This window comes from Pan troglodytes, chromosome 12 (genome assembly GCF_028858775.2).
Source record: "Pan troglodytes isolate AG18354 chromosome 12, NHGRI_mPanTro3-v2.0_pri, whole genome shotgun sequence".
NCBI classification, from domain to species: domain Eukaryota; kingdom Metazoa; phylum Chordata; class Mammalia; order Primates; family Hominidae; genus Pan; species Pan troglodytes.
The window spans coordinates 107,512,144-107,531,843 of NC_072410.2; the positions used below are offsets into that span (position 1 = coordinate 107,512,144).

At 37.5% G+C, this 19,700-nt stretch overlaps 1 protein-coding gene across 9 annotated transcripts in view; it reads left to right on the plus strand.

Annotated features, from left to right (window-relative positions):
- The window catches only part of NBAS (NBAS subunit of NRZ tethering complex), a 393,028-nt gene that overhangs the window by 204,744 nt on the left and 168,584 nt on the right, over positions 1–19,700 (plus strand). For all 9 annotated transcript variants that reach the window (XR_010149189.1, XM_001161679.8, XM_009442024.5 and 6 more), the window contains 3 exons: positions 1,572–1,685; positions 4,248–4,405; positions 5,877–5,966. Coding sequence is in view for 8 of the 9 variants with exons in the window: in XM_001161679.8 (XP_001161679.4) it covers positions 1,572–1,685; positions 4,248–4,405; positions 5,877–5,966 (362 nt within the window). In the remaining variant the exon portion in view is untranslated. The remainder of the gene's footprint in view (positions 1–1,571; positions 1,686–4,247; positions 4,406–5,876; positions 5,967–19,700) is intronic.

Consider the following 19,700-nt stretch of genomic DNA (forward strand, 5'->3'; position numbering starts at 1 on the left):
TTCCCAGAATTCTTTAAGTAAAAGGCATGGTCAAACATCATGAGAGCACAGAAGAATGGCCATTCTCTTGGTATGACTAAAGCCCCAGGGTTAGTGGTTATATTGCCAGCAAGATAGTGGTGTGGGTTTTGTGATCAGTTGGACAAGAGAAGACAAAAGAAAAAATGCTTGAAGCGGGAGCCATATCCCATTCCTATGTATCTCATAGTGATCCTGTTTACACAGGGTAAAGTTAATAATGTAAGACTTGCTTTCAAGATATGTAAATTGTATTTTTCATCCTCATTTTTATATATATTCATCTGTGTGATTGAGATCCATGGGTGCTGTTAATGAAAAAATTATCCCTGATGCATGTTTAAATGAGAGGCTGAGGCATGGGGATCACTTGAGCCCAGGAGTTTAAGACCAGCCTGGGCAACGTAGGTTTTGACCTGTCTCTTCAAATGAATAAACAAAAAATTGTAAGCGAGACTCTGCACTATAGGTACAGGGACTACTGCAATGGAATTTTGCAGTAAGAGAGAGAAATTGGGCTTGTTAAAAGTAAACTTATGCGCATTAAAATTTTAAGGGTTTATTTTCAGCAGACAGCAATTCATGAATCAGGCAGCACCAAACTCACAGTAGTTCAGGGCTCTTCTGAGTGAGTGTGATGGGAAAATTGTATAAGGTGTTTGTGGACAAAGAAAATACTTGATTAGTTAATGTGGGTAGTCCCTAGTTGTAGTTGGTTGTTTCTGATTTTACTGTTTCCATTGAGTTGGGTTTTACTTATGTTGGAACCTCAGTTGGGGCAGATGGAAAATTACAAAGAAGAATCACTGTGGTAAGGAGGCATTCTGGTTAAACCACCTAACAGGGTACAAATTCTTGCCTGAGGGCTGGCTAGGGTGCCAGATAACATCTGGGGGTTGGTGGCGGGGATGAGGGATTTGATCAGATACCAGGGATGACCAGATATCCAGAGTGGAGGATTCTGGCTACAACTGATAGCAGAAGTTGTGCTAAAATTGGGCTCTCAAGGATATGTCCAAGGACAGGGCCCAGTAAGGCTCAGAGGAGCCCAACGAGAATTTGTTAAGGAACAATCTTTGCCAGTGCTCTGGACAGCATTTGCATTCCAATTTCTAAATAGTAGTTGAATTTTTATGATGAGAAGTTTATTGCTGCATCATCTTCATCCGTTCACTTAATCTGCTGGTCATTATTTTTCAAGCCCTTTTTATAACCTGGTTTCTTTTGGAAACATAAATTTTCTTCTCTTTCCCTTACCCTGGGAATACCAAGACTTTTTTGTAGGGCTCCAAACTACCATGATTTTGGACTTCCTGGTTTGGGTATTTTAATTGGGAACTAATATTAATCATTGATCTCTTAGGAGACTGACGGCTAATTCCATGCTTCATAAGTGGATTGAAAGGTCAAAGCAACTTTTTCCTCTCATCATTTAAAATCCATGTAATCTCTCTGTTTTATTTTTTAAGTAATTTGAAAGACAGTGTTAACGAGCTCTTCTATCAATTGACGTTGCTTGTCATAATCATTAAGTCCTTTGCTTGGACTTACAGGTGAGAACCCAGAAGAAAGGCGGGGACAGGTTCTAATCCTTTTAGTGGAGCAGGCACTTCGCTTCCATGACTACAAAGCAGCCAGTATGCATTGTCAGGAGCTGATGGCCACAGGTGAGTAGACAGCTTATTTAACACTTTGCTTATGTCCTCTTTATGTGATGAATAATGGAAAAGGTCTGTTCTGAAATCAATTGACCTGATTGGTAAGCCAGCCACATTGAGGCTTGAGATACATTTTATGAGCACTGGTAAGTATATAGGCTGTGTACTTATATGTTAATGTAAACATTTTAACAGATTCAGACATTAAATTTTATTTGAGATTTTGGTTGCTTTCTAGTCCCTATTCAAAACATGCTCGTAATTTAAAAATAATTTTATGTAAAATATTTCAATGCCATTTCCTGTATTTGTTATCTAAGAGAAAATTTAAATTTTTATATTAGTTTGTGTCAATATTTCCATTCTTTAATATTTTTTAAAGATAGTGTATTATTTCGTTCTCACACTGCTATAAAGAAATACCTGAGACTGGGTAATTTATAAAGGAAAGAGGTTTAATTGGCTCGCGGTTCTGCAAGCTGTACAGGAAGTATGGCAGCATCTGCCTCCGGGAAGGCTTCAGGGAGCTTTCACTCATGGCAGAAGGCAGAGTGGGAGCAGGAGGCTTAACTGGCTGGATTAGAAGGAAGAGAGAGATGGGGGAGGGACTACACACTTTTAAACAACCAGATCTCAACTCACTATCACAACGACAGCACCAAGGGGATATGATGTTAAACCATGAGAAATTACACCTGTGATCTAATCACCTCCCCCAAGGCCCCACCTCCAGCACTGGGGATTACATTTCAACATGAGGTTTGGATGGGGACACAGATCCAAACCGTATCAGATAGCATAGTGCTTTTCAAACCGGTGTTGAGAAATTGGGAAGTGGTTTGCAACTCCAAAATTCTTCATATTGAAATTCAAATTCAAGTCTCTGCAGGATAGTCAGATTTTATTGTAGAATAATTTCTCACGTAAAGAACACATTCTTCAGTGTGATAGGGAGTTTTGTTGTTGTTGTTGTTGTTGTTTTCTTACCATGGGCTCTGTACTAAATTGTCAACTTTCCATGGCTATGCTTGAATATGTGAAGGTCCAAACACATCTTTCTACCCACTATCAAAGCATTAATAGGGAGTGGTTAAAATGCAGGGCTTCACTTCATGGTGACTCATGGAGCTCTGCACTAATGATTTGTGCAACTTTCGCATGTGTACTGTTAAAGAAAACATTATTCTGACACTTGTTAATAACAAGGACTATTGTGATGTGTATGAAGACCACTGCAATAGGGGAGAGAGATTGGACTCAACTCTGAATACAACAAGGATAGCTGGACATTTGTAGTCAACAGGTTAACTGAAGGGTCAGTGGGTGGAAAATTAAGAGGAGACATCAAGGGCGGGGGATCCTTGCTAAAATGATTTAATAGGACCTTGCTGAAGGCTGGCCAGGATGATCAGATATCACTGCTGAGGGATAAGTAATTTGATCAGTCCTTGAGAATTTGAGGATTCTGGCTAAACTGACTTAGTAGGATTTTTGCTAAAACTGGAGTATGCAGCCTAGCAAGGCTGGGGGCCAAGGTTAAGGCCTAGCTGAGAAGAGGGCTCAGGGTTGTCTGATTTAACTTTGGTCACAGAGAGGATCTTTGGCTTTACATCTATGAAAACATTTAAAACTCTTCAAAAATGATTCAATATTTTACAACTTCAGCATTAGCAAATTGTTTTCATAAATGAGCTATGTTCCATAATATTAACCGAGTGATTTTGCAACATTAAATTTAGAATAACTATGGCTGTCTGTGAAAATGTACTGATCTAAATTGTTCTTATGGAGAGCTTTATAATTTTATTCTGGTAAGGGTAATATCTGAATTAATTTTTACTTCACATATTTAGAAAAAAATTATTCTGTACTACAAGTTTTGTACTTAGACAAATAGGCCTAAGGCTGGAATTCCTTCAAATAAGAATAAAAATGTATTTTAAGAATTCAGAGTATAATGTATAGGAAAAAGATCCCTGCTGGGAGTTGGGGGGTGATTCGGTCACTGTCCTTAGATGTCTGTCTTATCTATAAAGTGAGTGATTCTGTATGGAGATCTATCATAATGTCTCTTTTTCTAGCACTTTGCAGTTTACATGTGCTTTTAAATACAAATGTTACTTAATTCCTTCAACAACCCAAGAGGAAGGTGTTATTGTCCTTGTAGGAAAAGAATTGTGACACTTTTGGCTCTTTCTTAAAGCTCTCACAGGAGTGCTAAGTAGCAGGGTTGCACCAGGCCCTCAGATCTTCCGAATTCAGATGGCTGCCTTTTCACAGAACACCAAATCTCAGTAGATCATTTGCATTTATTGTCAGTTAATCTAAAATTTAACAGAGTTTGTCAGAAACACTTGTTTAGAGTAGCATTGAACTTTCTGGATAATAAACCACCCTAATCTTTCCTAGCTTAGATTCTTATCTGTTTCTGCTTATAAAATAATGTGTCACTAATGACTATGATTTTGCTTTGGTACCACAAGACCTGAGCAGGAAGCCATTGCATTTGTCATCTTAGATTGAATATTCTTCTTCTTTTGGGAATCATTTTTTTCCTTGCCAATTTTGCAGGTTATCCTAAAAGTTGGGATGTTTGTAGCCAGTTAGGACAATCAGAAGGTTACCAGGACTTGGCCACTCGTCAAGAGCTCATGGCTTTTGCTTTGACACATTGCCCTCCTAGCAGCATTGAACTTCTTTTGGCAGCTAGCAGCTCTCTGCAGACAGAAGTAAGTCCTTCGATAAAGGAAATCCTAACCTGTATGACGTCCATGTTGTTGGGTGTGTGTATCTGAGGTATGTGGTCACTTAAAAAAGTAGTATGAGAATTTTAATTTATGGAAGAAAACTAGATTGTCACTTATGGAAAAGGGACATGAAAATATTAGGATATAACATAATGTTGCTGGCTTTATAACAGCAAGGAAGAAAGGATACAAGACAGCCTTGAGAAAGAAAGAAAGTAATATTTGGAAAGAAATTATTGAAAATAATGGGGAAAGTTAGTGTTGTGAATTAAACATATGCTAAATGGTCATGTAAAATATGTCTGAAATCATATGAGTTAAAGCCAGTGGAGCAACCATTCCCTTAGGGATCCTTTGGAAATTGGGGATTGAGGTGGGCTTTGGTTGGGGGGGATGCTAAATTTCCTAAAATTCACAGGATAGATCTGCATAGGAGAGGATAGTGCCCCTGTGGAGAAACACTGTTAAATGTATGAGGAGAGTCTAGAATTCACATTTTCATCCCATAGTCATTCTCTTACAGTTGGTAGCTAGTCAGGCAGACATGAGCAAGACAGGAGAGGGCCCCCACACCCCACCAGGAAAGTCAGGCGACCATCAGATGGGTCAGGCAGTTGTCACACTGCCTCTCTAAGATAATAATTGGTTGCATCCAGCACCAGGGAAAGACAGTTTCCCTATAGATAGAAAAAAAACCCTGAAACTGGTGATCAGCAGCTTCCTGATAAGATCTCAGGTGTTGGCCAGTGAGCTCAAGCATGTTCACTAAGAGGCAAAATGGTGGAGTTTCACTGGCATATGACCTGTGAGGGCATTCCACCGGAAAAGGGAAGAACGCTGCAGCTGAACATGCATACGACTCCTGTAAACACACTGCGCACGCTCCCCTCCCATCACCAGCAGGCCATTGCACGTGTGCACAACCCACCCCAAGGGAAGAATCAGGAGAGAAGGGGCACAAGAACCTGGAAATGTGCCAGGATGTAAAGCTCTAAGCCAAAGGTCAAAACCCGCACTTGTCCTTCAAATCCCTCCCTTGGGCCTCTTCCAGGTGTATCTTCCTTCCTTTCATTCCTGCTCTAAAGCTTTTTAATAAACTTTCACTCTTGCTCTAAAACTCGCCTCGGTCTCTTTTTCTGCATATGCCCTCAAGTCAAATTTTTTCTTCTGAGGAGGCAAGAATTGAGGCTGTTCCAAACCTGAACATATACACTGCCTGTAACAATTCATTACATTGTATATCATTTTTTTCACACTTGATCCCCACTTCTGAAACCATTGCATCCTTTTGAAACTGTTTGTGAAGTCCTGAAGTAAGCCTGTTACCAAAACTAATCATTATGAAAAGGTAATTTTCTTTTTAAAAGTACTTTTTAAATTTCAAGCCTATATTGTGATGAGAAGCAAATTTAAAAACGTAACTCCTTTACAATATAGCCTATTCTTGTTTTAGATTCTTTATCAAAGAGTGAATTTCCAGATCCATCATGAAGGAGGGGAAAATATCAGTGCTTCACCATTAACTAGTAAAGCAGTACAAGAGGTAAGTTAAAATGAGGGAGCGGAGTTTGAAAGTTGGCTGAGAGTGGAATAAAGTGGGATTACCTAACCTTGTGGATGAGAGGGGTTTTGTGTGTGTGTGTGTGTGTGTGTGTGTGTGTGTGTGCAGACCACTTTTCTTTTCAGCTTTTGTGTGCGTGTGTGAAATATAACATTCATATAGATAAGTATACCAAAAAATGTCCAGCTCAATAAATTATCATAAAGAAAACACCCATGAAACTACAGGTAAAGAAGCAGTACCTAACCACCTTCCAAATCCCCCAGACCCTCTCCTTATTAAACTTCCTTTTTTTTCTACGGAGTCTCACTCTTTTGCCAGGCTAGAGTGCAGTGGTGTGATCTCCACTCACTGCAACCTCCACCTCCCAGGTTCAAGCAATTCTCCTGCCTCAGCTTCCCAAGTAGCTGGGATTACAGGTGAGCGCCACCACACCCGGCTAATTTTTTGAATTTTTGGTTGAGATGGGGTCTCACCATGTTGGCCAGGCTGGTCTTGAACTCCTGACCTTAAGGGATCAACCCTCTTCAGCCTTCCAAAGTGCGTGGATTACAGGTGTGAGCCACCATGCCTGGCCTTCCGTATTTCATTCCTAACTTTTCTCTCCCTTTCCAGAGATCACCACTGTCCTGACTAATCCTGATAACCAGATCTTTGTGACTTTTGTTTTTGTTTTAAATAATGTCGATACGTACCATACATACCCTCAATATGATAGTTTAGTTTTACCTGTTTTTGTATTTTATAGAAATAGTTATGGTTATTTAAATAATCAGACATGACTGTCTACCAGATTGGACATGAGAGGTCTAGAAGATGCACCATTCAGTGGAGGATGGCATTCAGCCACCAGCACTGCAGGCAGTAGACTTCTTTTGTTGTTGTTGCACTCACTCCCTTCAGATGGCAGCCATAGCATCTTCTAGGGTCCTAGAGTGATGTGGATACACTTTGTCCTTTGGCATGTTTTGATTTGTAGTTGTACTGACTAGCAACTATTGTTTTCCCTCATTGGATGTGAAAACACATTACATTTCTTTGCAGTTCTCTCTGTGGGATTCAGAACAGTTCTTATACTAGCTAATGGGTCACTAAATGTTCCATGTATTGGGAGGAGTTGTCTTTCAAGGTCCAATTGAAGACCTAGTTTTCATGAGATCTTTATCTGAAGTTTTGTTCCTTTTGAACCTCTGATCCCTCCACAACTTGTCCAGTCACATCTCCTACTCTGCCTGCCTCCAGCATCATCCCTTTTCATGCCTTTCAAACATCTGTTATGTTCCAGTGGTGGGGAACATATCACCATTTTCTGTGCAGGCGCTTTGGTGCCTTTAGTGTTATTTTATAGAGTTTTCTCTCTGTTTGGAGGACACTTCTTATCTTGTGCTCTTGTGCTTGTCTTGTGCTCTTATCCCTTCCATATGAAGTATTTTCTTTGTGAAGTTTTCCTTGAGTCCTTTAATTGCCCCCTTCTCTATATTCCCTAAGCATTCTCTCTCACTGTTCCGTTTTAGCATTTTACGATGTGACGTGGTATTGTCCGGTCACTGGAGGTATGCCATCTCTGTGTGCCCTTATTGTGCTTCTCAATTAGTGAATGCCTAGTTAACGCTTCATAAAGCTCAGTTGGAAACACCAACTGCGTAATGATCAGTCAGTGGTAAAAATAAATTAGGCAGTGAATTTTTTTTTTTTTCCTAAAATGAATTAGGAAGTGGATTTTCAGTCATCATGTGGTGCTACTGAGGTGCTGTGATGTTTTGGCCAGTGTGAGGAGTGTATCATTTTTCTGTTGAGCATGGAATTGCAATGTGTTTGCTAAGCTCAGCTTTATGAATTATTTGGAACCCGCTTGTTCTTTCCAAAATCCGTGAAAAGCCTTTTGTGACTTTGGGGACTTCTATTTTCTGCTTCTACAGTGAATTATAAAGTGTCAGCCTGGCCTCTTGGTGGCTTCTTTGCAGTGGGCCATGCTGTGTTACTGCAAGTGGGCACATGTTACTCTATTAAATCCCGTCAGTAAATGAAGGAGACCACTGGTATACAAGTTCCACTTAGCAAGGAAAAGGAGTTCTTCCAAAATGATTGTCTTTTGCTTTTCTTTTTAAGCCTCTTAAAAGCTTTCCTGTCTGCCTTTGTCCCCTTTCAGCAAATTGTAATAGATCTAGAGCTCATGAAGTGCTAGTCCAAACCCGCAATGCACGCATTACGGCTTTGATTTATGAGGCACATTTCAGAATGTTATAGCTACTATTATTAGGTTAAAATATAGTGCTTAGCTATAAGATGCCGTGTGTTACACATTAACAGTAGATATAATAACCACATTAAATTATAGCTCATAAATGAGAGATGACTTTATGTGTAATCTACTTTAATACTTAAGACTTTCATTACTTCACTTGTGAAAATAATGATTTTTATTTATATATCCAAGCAAAATAAAGATGTAATTGTTATGCAGTAGCATTTATGTTAGTACAAATGGAGCCGACAAGTTTGAAGATATTGCTGTTGTCCCTGTGAACAGGATGTTTGTCTATAAATAGAACAAAATGCATAATTTGTGAATAACTACCAAAGTTACAGATTTCCAATTTCTTATTAATGTTGGTCATTATGCTTTTTAGATGGAACAGTATTCTACCACTTAGAGTATATTAACATTTTGTTTAGCTAGTGTTAGGTATATCACTTAACCAATGGTGTTTTCTCTAGATAAATCTAATTAGAGTTAGAAATGGATTGTATACAAGGTTCCCATTAAAAAATCATTTGCACTGTGGGAAAGCTTGTTATGAGCATTTTAAGTGGCTACAGATTTATACGACTGGACTGATTAATGTTTAAAACTTGAGCATGGGCTAAGTATAGAGCTAGTTTGAATTTGTAAAATTATTGTTTAGAAATATTTAAATAAAAGTGAGCAGAATGTCAGTTATATTACAATATCTTGGCCAGCATTTACTTCTTCCATTCACCAGTTGGTGGACATTTGGGTTGTTTCCATTTCTTAGCTATTTTGAATAATGCTGCTCTGAACATTGATGTAAAAGTCTTTGTATGGAAATATGTTTTGATTTCTCTAGATGTAGAATTTCTGCATTGTTTGTTATATTATGTCTAACATCTGAAGAAACTGCCAAACTTTTTGTTTTCCAAAGTGTCTGCACATGTTTTACATTTCCACAAGGAATATGTTAAGGTTCCAGGTTTTCTACATCCTTGCTAATGTGTGTTATTAACTGACTTTTTTAAAAAAATTTATTTTACTTTAAGTTCTGGGATACATGTGCAGAATGTGCAGGTTTGTTACATAGGTATATGTGTGCCATGGTGGCTTGCTGCACCTATTGACCTGTCATCTAAGTTTCCTCTCCTCTCCCGCAACCCCTCAGCAGGCCCTGGTGTGTGTTGTTCCCCTCCCTGGGTCCATGTGTTCTCATAGTTCATCTCTCACTTATGAGTGAGAACATGTGGTGTTTTGTTTTCTGTTCATGCGTTAGTTTGCTGAGGATGATGGCTTCTAGCTTCATCTATGTCCCTGCAAAGGTCATGATTGCATACCTTTTTATGGCTGCATAGTATTCCATGGTATATATGTACCACATTTTCTTTATCCAGTCTGTCATTGATGGACATTGGGTTGGTTCCATGGCTTTGCTTTTGTAAATAGTGCTGCAATAAGCATATGTGTGTATGTGTCCTTACAGAAGAATGATTTACATTCCTTTGAGTATATACTGAGTAATGAGATTACTAGGTCAAATGACATTTCTGGTTCTAGATCCTTGAGAAATTGCCATACTGTCTTCCACAATCATCGAACTAATTTACATTCCCACCAACAGTGTAAAAGCATTCCTATTTCTTCACAGCCTTGCCAGCATCTATTGTTTCTTGACTTTTTAAATAATCGCTATTCTAACTGGCGTGAGATGGTATCTCATTATGGTTTTGATTTGCATTTCTCTAATGACCAGTGATGTTAAGCTTTTTTTCTTATGTTTCTTGGCGGTGTAAATGTCTTCTTTTGAGAAGTGTTTGTTCATACCCTTTGCCCACTTTTTGATGGGGTTGTTTGTTTTTTTTGTTGTAAATTTGTTTAAGTTTCTTGTAAATTCTGGATATTGGATCTTTGTCAGATGGGTAGATTACACAAATTTTCTCCCATTCTGTAGGTTGCCTGTTCACTCTAATGCTAGTTTCTTTTGCTGTGCAGAAGCTCTTTAGTTTAATTAGATCCAATTTGTCAATTTTGGCTTTTGTTGCAATTGCTTTGGCGTTTTTGTCATGACGTCTTTGCCCTTGCCGATGTCCTGAATGGTATTGCCTAGGTTTTCTTCTAGGGTTTTTATGGTTTTGGGTTTTACATTTAAGTCTTTAATCCATCTTGACTTAATTTTTTGTATAAAGTGTAAGGAAGTGGTTCAGTTTCAGTTTTCCTCATATGGCTAGCCAGTTCTCCCGCCACCATTTATTGAATAGGAAATCCTTTCCCCATTTCTTCTTTCTGTCAGGTTTGTCAAAGATCAGATGGTTGTAGATGCATGGTGGTATTTGTGAGGTCTCTGTTCTGTTCCTTTGGTCTATATGTCTGTTTTGGTACCAGGACCATGCTGTTTTGGTCACTGTAGCCTTGTAGTATAGTTTGAAGTCAGGTAGCATGATGCCTCTAGCTTGATTCTTTTTGCTTAGGATTGTGTTGGCTAGATGGGGTCTCCTTTGATTCCATATGAAATTTAAAGTAGTTTTTTCTAATTCTGTGAAGAATGTCATTGGTAGTTTGATGGGAATAGCATTAAATCTATAAATTACTTTGGGCACTATGGCCACTTTCACGATACATTGATTCTTCCTATCCATGAGCATGGAATATTTTTCCATTTGTTTGTGTCCTCTCTTATTTCCTTGAGCAGTGGTTTGTAGTTCTCCTTGAGAGGTCCTTCACATCCCTTGTTAACTGTATCCTAGGTATTTTATTCTCTTTGTAGCAATTATGAATGGAAGTTTATTCATGATTTGGCTCTCTATCTGTTGTAGGCATAAAGGAATGCTTGTGATTTTTACATATTGATTTTGTATCATGAGTCTTTGCTGAAGTTGCTTATCAGCTTAAGGAGTTTTGGGGCTGAGATAATGGGGTTTTCTAAATATAAAATCAGGTCGTCTGCAAACAGAGACAATTTGACTTCCTATCTTCCTATTTGAATACCCTTTATTTCTTTCTCTTGCCTGGTTGCCCTGGTCAGAACTGCCAGTACTATGTTGAACAGGAGCAGTGAGGGAGGGCATCCTTGTCTTGTACCAGTTTTCAAAGAGAATGCTTCCAGTTTTTGCCCATTTAATGTGATATTGGCTTTGGGTTTGTCATTAATAGCTCTTATGATTTTGAGATATGTTCCATTAATAATTTATTGAAAATTTTTAACATGAAGAGATGTTGAATTTTATCAAAGGCCTTTTCTGCATCTATTGAGATAATCATGTGGTTTTTGTCATTGGTTCTGTTTATGTGATGGATTACATTTATTGATTTTGTATTTTGAACCAGCCTTGCATCCCAGGGATGAAGCCAACTTGATCGTGGTGGGTAAGTTTTTTGATGTGGTACTGGATTTGGTTTGCCAGTGTTTTATTGAGGATTTTCGCATTGATGTTCATCAGCGATATTGGCCTGAAGTTTTCTTTTTTTGTTGTGTCTCTGCACAGTTTTAGTATCAGGATGCTGCTGGCTTCATAAAATGAATTAGGGAGGAGTCCCTCCTTTTCGATTGTTTGGAATAGTTCCAGACGTAATGGTCCCAGCTCCTCTTTGTGCCTGTGGTAGAATTCGGCTGTGAATCCGTCTGGTCCTGGGCTTTTTTTGGTTGGTAGCCTATTAATTACTGCCTTAATTTCAGAACTCATTATTGGTCTATTTCAGGGATTCACCTTTTTCCTGGTTTAGTTTTGGGATTATGTATGTATGTGTCCAGGAAATTATCCATTTCTTCTAGATTTTCTTGTTTATTTGTGAGAGGTGTTTATAGTATTCTCTGACAGTAGTTTGTATTTCTGTGGGGTTAGTGGTGATATCCCCTTTATCATTTTTTATTGTGTCTATTTGATTCTTCTCTCTTTTTCTTATTCTTTCGGCTAGCAGTCTATTTTTAACTGGCTTTTGGATAGAATTTTTTTATTAAAGCCATTGCTATATATGTGCTATCTCATTATGATATTTGTTTGATATTTATATCCCAAGTAACTAATGATGATGAGCTCTTTTTTTTTTTTTCATGTGCTTATTGTCTGGCTACTCTTATACTTTCTTAATGTAATGGTATTCAAATATTTTACCCATTTTTTAACTTGGTTATTTGTCTTACTGAGCTGTAAGAGGTTTTTTATTTTGTTTTGTTTTTTAACATCTTGCAGTCAAGTGTTTTTTTTTTCAGATTTATGATTTTAAAGTATTTTTTCTCTCAGTGTATATTTGACTTTTTGTTTTCTTAATGCTGGCTTTTGAGGTACAAAAAATGTTTAATGTTCCTGAAGTTTTGTTTATTAATATTTTCTTTTATGTATTATACTTTTGTTGTTATATCTAAGAAATCTGTGCCTAACCCAAGATTGCAAAAATTTACTCCTGTGCCTTTTTTCTGAAAGTTTTATAGTTTTTAGTGCTTACATTTATTTATTTACTTATTTAAGTAAGAATAAGTTGTCCCTTTTTTGAAATAAGTATAGACTTGAGGTATATCCATCTGTAAAAAGGTGAAATTAGAACTTTACCTCATATCACAATAAAAATTAATAGAATAATGTTTGTTTTGTTTTCTTTATCTTATGATACTTATTCTTTCTTAGTAGATTTTAAATTTCACATTTAGTACACACAAAGATGGCAAATGAATTATTTTGAAGTTTTAAATGAAATAATTTTATTTGGGCTGAATTTTTGTTATAATTATTGCTTTATTAATTTTTCCCCATGTGCTCTGGAATTTTGGTTTGCAAGCTAATTTTGAGTGATGAAACATCATTCTGTCCCACCTTCCTCATCTAATGATTCTGTAGTATTGTGGTTTCTCTCTGCTCAGTCCTGTGGCACTTCACTCCAGAATATGTCCACTGATAGTTTTTCATATGACGTTGTTTCCCCTTTGTAAGGTTGAGAATATGAGAATGCATACATGGAGCCAGTGAAGGGATTGTCCTAGTTCCTTTCCGCCTTGTTCGTGTGCTCTTCCTCCTTAGGCCCACATCTTGTGTAAATGCATAGCCTGGACAGTAAATCTGGATGAAGTTTTTTCTTTGCAGGGTATGCTTTTGATTCATGGTTCTGCTCTGGAAAGGAGCACCTGATAGCCACTGCTGATATCTGAATTCTGAGCCCCAAAATGTTGAACTCTGTTGTACTTGGGTGTCTTTTGATTTTTTTTTTCTGTGCTCAGTATTTAGAGCACAGTTAGTGTACTCAAACAGGAGTTTACCATCCCATGTTGACTGGAGTTTATAATGTTTTCTTTAGTTACAGAAATAATGCAAGCTTTAATTTTAATAATTCATTTATAGGGAAATAAGGGATATTGACATTATCCGGCATACTATATTTCTTGAAAGTAAAAGAAATTAGATGTGAAACATCTATGATAAAATAGATACATGGATATATGTATAACTTTATACTTTCTGCTTTTTTAAAATATAAAAATAATTTAATAAACAATACATTAATATATGTGAAAGACAAAGTTCTCTCTTTTTCCTCCCTCTGATCTTTCTATTCTCTGATCTTTCTGAGCCCCATGAATCCCACTGCTTAGATATAAACATTTCTAACTTCATATGTTTCCTTCCATATTCCTAAGTACAGACAGATTTTCTGTATAGCTTCTCCTCTGTCTCCTGGAGGTTTATTATTTTGTTTTGTAAACTAAAATGAATTCATACTGCATATATTATTTTGCAGCTTACTGTTTCATGTAATACTGGTATGTGTCATTGAATCTGCCCTTGTGATTCCATGTAGACCATTTACATAATGGCATCATGGTATTCATTGGATGCATGTACCATGATTTATTGTTTGATTTATTTATTTTTTTGATTTATTTATTTTATTTATTTATTGTATGATTTATGTATTGTTTCCTTTGCTTTTGTACATTTAGATTGTGTCCAACTTTTCTCTATTTTAGACTAAACTGCACTGTGCATTTTACGTACACATCTTTGCATACTCATGCTAGTGTTGCTCTGCAATAAAATGGTAGAAATGGGCTCCTGGGATAGGTAATTTCCTATTTTCTTGTGGTTTATTTTTATAACTTTGTGTAAATGCTCACTTTGTTTTGTTTACTGTTGATACCAGCACATCACTGGAAGCGTGGTATGTCCTCATTAATTTTTGTTTAGTTGTTTTTTGGACAGTATTGCCTGATGAGTGTTCTCTGTGGAAGATTCAGTTTACAGTGATCATGACATCAGTGATCTGGATGGTAACACAGTGCCAACACAATTCAGAACATCCATTTCTGCATTTTAGTCAGCATATAGGTCTGACCAAAGAAGGAAATACTTTGCTCATTGTCATGCTTCTGGGATAATATCTTTACTTATTTGATAGCTTGATATGCAGGAGTGTGAATCATGATATTGATTAGATTGGCAAATCTACATCATAGATTTCCATTCCTCACAAAGGTTTATACTAGTCGCTTCCTCTTTTAGCACCACTGTTAGAATTTTATTCTTTCTTCTATCCTGCTGTTTCTTCATAAGGCCCATGCATTTCTGATATTTTTTTATATTTTAAAATAACTGTGTTTGTAATAAGCAATACATTTTTGTTTTTTATCTATTGTTATTTATTGAGTTATTAATTGCTATTTAAATTCATTTGCAAAAGACATTTTCCAAAAAATAAGACATTCAAGTTTTCTATCTTAGTTACAGTGTAATCTATGGGTGTTAACAGTTTTCTTTTACTTTATTTATTTATTTATTTATTTATTTATTTATTTATTTGAGATAGTGTCTCGCTCTGTTGCCCAGGCTGGAGTTCATTGGCACTATCTTGGCTTACTGCAACCTCCGCCTCCTGGGTTCAAGCGATTCTCAAGCATCAGCTCTCTTAGTAGCTGGGATTAAAGGTGTGTGCCACCATACCCGGTTAATTTTTATATTTTTAATAGAGACAGGGTTTCGCCATGTTGGCCAGATTAGTCTTGAACTCTTGGCCTCAAGTGATCTGCCCACTTCGGCCTCCTAAAGCACTGGAATTACAGGTGTGAGCCACTGTGCCTGGCCAGTCTCCTTTTACTTTTAAGGAAATACCTTAATATTATTTAGCCCTGTAGGGTCTAAAATGTACCACTCTGATAGATGTTTCCTACATTTCTTTAGTTTATACTTAGTATTGGTAACATCTTTTTGTTTTCTCTCATTATCTTTCATCTACTCTCCATGGGGCCTTCTTTCGTCACCATTTTACCAGAACAGCTTGTGCCTCAGTCACCACCAGTGACCTCTTGTTGCCAAGTTCGTGGGTCAAATCTCAGTCTTTGTTTTATTTGACCTATAAGTAACATTTGACATACTTGTTTCAGGGACATCTCGGTCATCTTGTTTTTCTCAGACCTCACTGGCCACTGCGTCTCATTGTCTTTGCTGGTTTGTCCTCATCTCCCCAGCTAAATGTTAGATACCCTAGGTCATAGTCTTTAAACGTCATCTCTGTCTACACTCATTCCTTAGATGCATTCATACATTATCCTGACTTGAAATAATCGACTTTGTGCTGATGATTCCCTGCTTAATAGCTCTAGCCCTGACCTCTCTTCTGAGTTCCGGACTTGAATGTACAGCTGCCAACCTAACATCTATGGTTAATTTCTTATAGACAACCCAATCTCAATATGTTAAAATTGAACTACTGATTTCAGCCCTCTTCCTCTCCCCACCTACCGCATCTTGCCAAACAATGACCTTCTTTCTGTAGTTTTTCCCATGTCACGAAATAGAACTCTTTGTAGGTGTTCATACCATAAATCTTTTGCTGTCATCCTTGATTCTTCTCCTCCTCTTTGGGACATCTTGCTGACCCATCTTTCACAGTGGACTCAGAATTGGGCTCCATTTTACCATCACCACTGCTACCACCCAGGTCAGATTATCATCATATCTCCCCTAGAGTCATAAAGTAGTGTCCTGTTTGTCTCCCTGCTTCTGCTTTTGCTGTAGTCAGTGGTCAACAATATAGCCAGAGTGATTCTTTCAGAATACATCAGATCATGACACATTTCTCAAAACCTTTCACTCAGAGTAGAAACTAAGGCTTTATAGTCATCTACAAGGACACCCATGGTCTCTTTTCTCCACTGTTAAGCTTTAATGTTGGACTTTATTTTCCTTCCACCTCTTCCCTGCCCCCAATGTACACATTCATTTTGCTTAGCTGACTCTAGTCATATTGGCTTTTTTTTTTTTTTCCTTTTTGCCATTCTTTAAGCATTCCCAGCAAGCTGTTTCTTCTGGATCCTTCTACTTGCTGTATTTTACCTGGAGTGTTCTTCCCAAATATCTGTATCCATATGACTTATCCTCTCACTTCCATCAGGTGTCTGCTCAAATGTCACTTCATGGATATCTTCCCTGCTCTTTCTCTGTGTTATTATGGTGTTCTCACCCAGCCACACCGCTTTATTTTTCTTTCTAGCTCATATCAATATGTATAAAACTTATCTGATATGCTTTTCTGACATGCTTTTCTGACATGCTTTGTATTTATTTTTGCTTGTCTTTTACTGGATTGTAAGTTCTTTGTAGCAGAGACTATGCATATTTTGGTCAGTTTTGTATTTCCGGAATTTACAACAATGCCTGTCACAAGTTGGTGTCATAAATATTTGTGGAAGAATGAATGAGTAAATGAGGAAAGTAAGATATGGATGTGATGAGTGGGGTAAGTTCTGCTGTGAAATGGGGACGAATAGTTGAATGGGACCCTATTTGATAATTTCTCAGTTCATTGGTGAAATAAGGCAAATTGCCTTATTTTCCTTTCTTCCCTACTGTACCATGAGTTTCTTAGGAATAGGGGTCATATCTTAATTGTCATGGTAATCCTGTTGCCTAGCACTGGGTCTTAAACATAGTAGGCATGCCAAATTATGTGTTCAGTAAACTTACTTTGTGGGTTCATCTAGAACCCAAAATCATTTATCAAAAGTAATTTTAAAAATTGGGCATGGAAAAAAAAATATACCTTATACACCTCTATTTTTTCCAGAATGTAGGTTTCATAATCTGGATGTAAGAATTCTAGGAGATCCAAGAAGGGTTTGGCCTCTAAATCCCCTGAAGTAGTATGCTTAATATTGATTTTTAAAAAATTTTTTAGAGACAGGGTTTGGCTGTGTCACCAAGGCTGGAGTGCAGTGTGGTGCAGTTACAACTCACTGCATCATTGAACTCCGGGGCTTAAGTGATCCTTCTGCCCCAGCCCCCCAAGTAGCTAGGACTACAGGCCCATGCCACTATCCCTGGGTAATTTTTATTTTATTTATTTTAGATACGGGGGTCTCAATATTTTACCCAGGCTGGTCTCGAACTCCTGGCCTCAAGCGACCCTCCTGCTTCAGCCTCCCAAAGTGTTGGGATTACAGGCGTGAGCCACTGCACCTGGCCAGTATACCTAATTTGATGTGTGTGTGTGTGTGTGTGTGTGTGTGTGTGTGTATGTGTATGTGTGTGTTTGTATTCATGTGAGTGCACATGCATGTTTGTTAAATTTTCTGGGGAAAGGGCTCAGCTTCCATGAGACATGTACAGGAGTCCATGGTCCCTAAACATGAGAGCAGCTAAGCTGTAACCTTGCCTGCTAATTGGCAGATGAGATGAAGCAGAGTCAGACTTTAGAGTGATTTACTCCATAGAGTATTTTTCTATTGCTTGTTCTGACAGGTATTTCTAAAAGTAGTATCACCAGTAATAAGGATTGCATGCTTAGTATTTTGAGTTCAGATGAAATTTGCTATAAGTAAGGGTTAGGTGGAGGGAAGTACTTTGGGTTATTTAAGGCTATGTTGGAGGAGAGTGGTAGCTGTTGAGCTCAACCTAAACTATTTGTAATCCTTGCCTAGTTTATATGTGCCAACAGCTCAGTTTACAGTAGGCCAATAGATTTCTCAGAAATTAACCCTTATTGCCAGACATGGGAGAAAGTTACTCCCAAATAGATAATTTGTCATAGTCGTTGACCAACAATAATTCTTCCTGTGAGTCGCACTTGACACATGGCACTATCCATGTTCTTGTGAACTTGTTTGGTGATGGTGTCTGTTGTTACAGGATTTGAAAAATATTATTAGTGCTTAATAAGCTAACCTTTGAGCTGTGTAACACACTTGACATTAATGAGATTTCATGTTAAATTTTATGCTGGGAACTGATGACTTGGTTTTGAGGTTTAATCTATTTCTGCTGTTATACACTCTAAATTAATTAGCAGTGTGCCACTATGAATATAAAAAGTGGCAGTAGTAATCATTTCGGGGGTAAGTTTTGCCTAACCTCTTTTTTCTTTCTCCATTATATGAAGTTAAAAGAAATCTATTTTCTTCATTAATGTTTCTGGTTAAACTATGATCTTGGTAGACTGCCCCCCAAATTAAATGTTGCTTCTGTGGTCCAAATGAGCCTTTCATTTTACTTTCTCTTTCGTGATTCTCATTAGGAGAAGCTCTTACAGAAAATCCTTTTATCACATTCATTTCTGAGCATGTGAATTTCATTTATCTTCTGAAACAAACTTTTAAGTTTCATACATTTTAAGTCTCCTATCTTGAGCTAGCCCATCCATTTGGACAGAAGCACAGTTTAGGTCCATTTTATGAAATAGAATCATTGTTTTGTGGCCTACATTTTTCTTTTCTTTTTTTTCTTTTTATTTTTTAACTTTTAATTTCCATAGGTTTTTGGGGAACAGGTGGTATTTGGTTACATGAGTAAGTTCTTTAGTGGTGATTTGTGAGATTTTGGTGCACTCATCTCCCGAGCAGCATATACTGAACCCAATTTGTGGTCTTTTATCCCTCACCTCCTTCCCACCCTTTCCCCCTGAGTCCTCCAGGCTGGAGTGCATGATTATAGCTAACTGCAGCTTTAAACTCCTGTGCTTAAGTGGTCCTCCCTCATCAGCCTCTGGAGTAGCTAAGACTATAGGCACATGCCACCACACACAAAAAAAATTACTTAATTTTTAAAATATTAAATATAAGATTTAAACAATTAAATGGATTTTTTAATTGTTTGTAGAGATGAGATCTTGCCATGTTGCCCAGGCCAGTCTCGAACTCCTGGCCTGAAGTGATCCTCCTGCCTCAGGCTCCCAAACTAGTAGGATTACAGGTATGAGCCACTGTGCTGGCTTAGCCTGCATTTTTTATTGATATTTTTCAATTGGTTTCATTTACCTCTAAATGTAGTTGTATTCTGCTTAAGTGCCATAATTCTTACCATGTTTATATTTTCAGTTCTATACTTGGATTAGTTGATGACTTTCAAATCATTCAATACATCCTCTCAATTTAGAAGATTCTACAGATGAACAGGAACTGAAAATGTGACATGAAATCTTTTTTAAATAACATTTACCCACTCTGAATACAACATATGAGACTTTTTTTTTTTTCCTATATGGAGTCTTGTTCTGTCGCCCAGACTCGAGTG